The sequence below is a fragment of the Mirounga angustirostris genome, unplaced genomic scaffold, assembly GCF_029215605.1.
Source record: "Mirounga angustirostris isolate CCGP_5_RB_7025 unplaced genomic scaffold, mMirAng1.0.hap1 SCAF_15, whole genome shotgun sequence".
In the NCBI taxonomy this organism is placed as follows: domain Eukaryota; kingdom Metazoa; phylum Chordata; class Mammalia; order Carnivora; family Phocidae; genus Mirounga; species Mirounga angustirostris.
The window spans coordinates 92,056,468-92,061,332 of record NW_026991723.1 but is presented as its reverse complement, the minus strand read 5'-3'; the positions used below and the strand labels follow the sequence as shown (position 1 = coordinate 92,061,332).

Sequence of the window (4,865 nt, the reverse complement as noted above, 5' to 3'; positions counted from 1 at the left end):
TGGGCCCTCGCCAGCCCCTCCCAGGTGGGGGATGAGGGACGACCTTTCCACCTTGGGCTGAGTGGTGGTCAGCCCACGCCAGCCCCCCACGCTTGCCCACATCCTTGCCCAGAAGAGGCCATGGGGACATCTGAATGGGAGCTTGACTGGGACACAAGGAGGACATCCCAGAAAGGCCACTGGAGAGAGTGGGCCCGTGGCCAGCCTGGCCCCCGTGGTCACCAGGAGGGACACCAGGTCCCAGCCATTCCTGCAGAGGGACCAGGGCCTGACGGAGGGGAGCTGGGGTCCCCTGGGACACCTCCTACCGTGCACGTGCCCAGGACGTGGGGGCAGGGCTGGTACGCGTTACCCCAGGAGGTGGGTCAGGCAGGAGCTCACCTAGATGCGGCACTGCTCTGTGGGGGGAGGGAGAGCCATGGGGGGTGGTCACAAGTCGCCAGCCCTGGGGGACAGCCCTGGGCCCAGAGGGGTGTGGCAGAGGGGGTGGGGCTGGAGACCCTGCCTCAGGGGCTCTGCACCTCCCACCCCCCAAGCTGGGGGGCCTGGGGAATGGGGGCTACCGTGGGAGATGGCTGGGCCCGGCGCTTGTGGCTGTCTGGTGGGTGAGCCCCACGCGCAGTGCAAGTGGGGACGTGGGGAGTGGCGGTGATCACCTTCCACCTGCGTCGGGTTGAAGAAGAGCCAGATGTGCACGGGCAGAGTCTCGAGGGCTCTGTTGAATTTCTCCATGACCTGGTTGTCGACCTTCAGGGTCCTGGCTGTGGGGGGCGGTGGGTCAGTCCCTGGGCCGCGGGGCTTTGACGACCTCGGGGAGACCCAGGGGCCCCGCCCGGGGAGCGAGTGCAGGAAGGACACACCAGCGTCCTGAGGTCAGCTCCCAGGGTGGCCTTCGGGGCTCAGCCCACCTGCCTGCAGGGTCCCTGTCCCCTCCCCTTCCTCCTGGGACAGCGCTGGGAGGAGAGGGCTCCACTCGTAGACAAACCCCACCCCCATCTTCTGCCTCAGCCCCCACTCGGCCTGTTCCTCGTCCCCGAGTCCCCACAGCGGCTCACAACTGATCACCCTTGCTAACGTGAGCCACGGGGGCTGGGAGGCAGCCCCTCCCCCTCCCGTCCCCAGGGCCCGGGGTGAGCGCCCCAGCAGGACTCCGCTACGCACCCAGGGACTGGCACATCATGCCGCTCTCAGCGGTGGGCGCGGGGGCCTCCATGCAGAAGAACAGGTAGTGGGCGTAGTCTGTGTCCAGCACGGAAATCTTTCTTTCCCCTTGGTCTGGAAAAGAGGCCGGAGCAGAGGCCTGAAATCTGTCTGGGTGCCCCTCGAATCTCCCTCGCGTCTCAGGCCACTTCCCTGACCCCAAGGGCACGCCCCCCGCCTCCCCAGGCCTTTCCTCCCCCCACAAACTTGGGAGAGGGCAGGTGGGCCCTGTGGCAGGGGAGGGCTGGAAGCCGTGGGGAGGCCCCAGGGGCCTGACCCAGAGGAGGCCGAGGGCAGGGCGGGAGGCCGCTAGGCCCAGGGGACAGGGCCAGTGGGGTATAGAAAGGCTGGAGGCGAGGCGGGTGAGGCCCAGAATGTTCCAGAAGCAGGTTCCAGGACCGAGAGGCAAATGCACTGTGTGTTTATGCACAGGTCTGGCTTCTGTGGACATGTGTACGGAGCCACAGGCCGCTGGGCCCCGAGCAGGGAAGTTTCTGCACGCCTGCCCTCAGACGCATCCCTGCACCGACCCCCATCCGCACGGCCACACAGATGTCGCAGCGAGACAGATGCTGTTCTGCTGTCTTCCCTTGCCAAGCAGGGGGCGCAGGGGCCGGGGGGCTGAGCCCGCCCCAGAGGGAGTGGGGTCCCCAGGCCTCATCACCCCGGCGAGTGCCCTTTGTGGTGTAGACGCGGGAGAAGCAGGGCCTGACTCTTCCCTGCTGCCAGGATGCGGAGGGGGCACTGCTTGTCCGGGGCCGCCTGGGGATGCTGACCAGGGTGGGGGTGGGCGGCCCCGCAGGCACGGGGCGGGGGCACTTACAGTCGACCGTGAACACGGCTGGGTCCTCAGTCTTCTGGGCCATGATGTTCCCCTCAACGCATGCACTATTTTCCCTGAAAAGCCAAAGAGTGCTGGGGTCCTCCATGAACCCCACTGTAGGGACAGGAGCCGGCTCCAGGAAGTGTCACACGCCCTGCAGACACCCAGCCCCGCCTGGCCCTGGGCCAGCTGAGAGCAATGTCATGAGGGCTTGGCCCGAATGTGAGTGGCCCTGTGGCCCTGAACAGGTGATTCAGGTGAGTTGACAATGGCGCAGACAAAGCCAGCCGGGACACCTGCCTGGTGGTGGAGGGCGAGTGCCAGCTCGAAACTGACCCTCTCTGGGAGGGGCTGGGTTACAGCACTTCCAAGGACCTCATCATGGGTCACACTCAGAGTTCCTTGAGCCCCCGGCCCCCACTCCAGGGGCAGACAGGGCTCACGGCAGGACCTGCCCAGGCCCCCGGGGCCGCAGCCCCACAGCTGACCAGCCGGCCTCCACACGGGCCTCTCTGCGCACTGACCCGGGGCCGCCCTGTGTGGTCGGCCTGTTGGCCCAGAGCCCAGGGCGGGGTCTCCGAGGGCACCGGGAACCACCCACAGGGCGCCAGCTCCCATCAGGACCCTGCCCTGCCTGCCCACCTGCCTGTCCAGGAGCCAGACCCTCGCTGGCCCCCAACCCCAGGGTGGGGGGCACACCCACCATTTGCGCAGAATGATCTCCAGGTTGTCCTCGGGGGTGGGTCTCAGCTCCTGGACGTACACCCTCAGGGGGGCGGTCTCGGCGTCCAGGAGGGAGATGTCGCTGGCCGCCATGGCCATGGAGTGCCACGTCCCAGCCACCTGCGGAGGGGGCCTTGAGCTGCCGTGGGGGGCGGGAAGGGCCCCGGCCCACGGGGGGCTCGCCCTCCCACCCCGGCCTGCTGGCTGGTCTCCTGCACACGTTTCTCAGGCAGCACGGCGAGTGAGTCAGGACTCAGCACGTCTGAGGATCACCGACCACGTGATGCCCGTGTGCGGTTCTTGCATGTTTGGAACAACCATGCTCTCTACCCCAGCGCTGTCCTGAGGAAGCTCCCACTCAGGGGTGCGTCTGCGTCATAGGTGACCACCCCGGGAGCGAGAGGGAGACACGGAGGTGGCTGGAGCCAGCACTCGGGGGATGAAGACGTGCCTTAGCTCTGTGCCTCACTGATGTGTGCAGTCGGCCCTCCTGTGCTCTGTCAGCTGCCCCTGGCCCCGGCCCCCAGCACCCGCCCCACATGCCCATACCTTTCTTATATCCAGGGCCCTCGTGGTCTGGGGGACGACGATGGCCTGGATGCCACACATGAGGGCCAGGCCCAGGGCGAGCAGGAGGCACTTCATGGCTGCGGCTATGGTTGCGCTGAGCTCCCGGGAGTGAAGAAGGCCAGGCAGCGGGCTCAGGCCCTTATGTGGGGGCGGGGGCCCCCGTGAGCCAGCACCGTCCGGGCCCCCGGCCACGCGGTTCCCCGAATCCCCCGTGGCTCAGCCCCAGGGTCACAAGGACATTATCTTCCAGGACAGCACAAGGCCTTCTTTCTGGGACAGTGTCACTGACTTCCCCCTGAGTCCAAACAAGAAGGTCCCTGTGTCCCCGGGGCCTGGACAGTTCCTGGCAGGCCCCAAGGGGAGGGTCTGGAGTGTGGGCCCAGGCTGGCCGCCAGCATCAGAAAAACTTCCTGGGTCGCGATCTTGGGCAACAACAGGTCAGAGTCAGCACTGAGGACAGCTGTGTCCCCGAGGGTGGGAGAGCCCCATGCAAGCCCAGGGTCTGTGGACGACGTGCCGGTGGGTGGCCATCTGTCCTGCACAAGGGGCACACTTTTTCACACTCCCGGTCCCTCCCTGTGGGCACCCAGTACACACAGCTGTCCTGAGCGTGCACGCCCTGGGGCTGGACGTGGCTATGTGGTCTGTTGTGCTCCATGGGGACCCCCTCCTTGCCCCTGCATGGCCATCTGGGCCCACGGGTCATCATCTGGGGGCAAAGGCTGGGCTCTCAGATGTTTGGGCAGACGAGCAGCATGCAGTGTCCAGAGGACTCTGGCAGGACCCCCCACAGCCCTTGCCCTCCTTCCCTAGGCTACCGTCAGCGGGTTCTAGGTGCCCCGAAGCACGGGCAGCCTGCTTCCTTCGCCCCCTTGCAGGTCTGGGGGTGCGGGTGGGGGCTGCAGCAGTAGTGGGAATGCAGGTGGGCAGACAGCAGGCCTCCGGGCCCAGGTGGACGAGCGTGTGGCTGGCAAGCTGACCAGCTCCAGAGATGGAGGCTGATGTGGGGGCGCAGTGGGTGGGGAGGGGGACCAGGGGACCTGGGACCCAGCAGCGGGCCTGTCAATCAGAAGCCCAAACTGGAAAGAACACAGCCTTTATTTTGGGGTCTCAGACGGCAGCTTGGGGAGCACAGGGTCTGGAGTGACCAGAAGAGTGTCCGGCTCATGCAGGGAGAGCAAGGGGTTTTGATGAGAGAGAGGGAAGGAGTAATTACATGAATAGAGGAAGAAAAGAAGAGAAAAACCTGGCTAGTCTGGGGCTGACCAGCAGGGTGCTTCTTTTTTTTTTTTTTTTTTTAGATTTTTAAAATTTATTTATTTGAGACAGAGAGAATGAGAGAGACAGAGAGCACATGAGAGGGGGGAGGGTCAGAGGGAGAAGCAGACTCCCCGCCGAGCAGGGAGCCCGATGCGGGACTCGATCCTGGGACTCCAGGATCATGACCTGAGCCGAAGGCAGTCGCTTAACCGACTGAGCCACCCAGGCGCCCAGGGCGCTTCTGAATAGTATCTTCCTGATTATTTTTTCGGGGCTCACAAACTGCATT

The 4,865-nt window shown here is 65.3% G+C and overlaps 1 protein-coding gene across 1 annotated transcript; it reads right to left on the bottom strand.

The window, feature by feature from the left end:
* Positions 1–381: 381 nt before the first annotated feature.
* Positions 382–3,391, bottom strand: LOC123849278 (beta-lactoglobulin-2-like). The gene is made up of 6 exons (XM_045881898.1): positions 3,296–3,391; positions 2,727–2,866; positions 2,024–2,097; positions 1,162–1,275; positions 657–761; positions 382–398 (listed from the first exon to the last, which is right to left on the bottom strand). The coding sequence occupies exons 1-6, from the start codon at positions 3,389–3,391 to the stop codon at positions 382–384; spliced, it is 546 nt and encodes a 181-aa protein (XP_045737854.1).
* Positions 3,392–4,865: the final 1,474 nt, after the last annotated feature.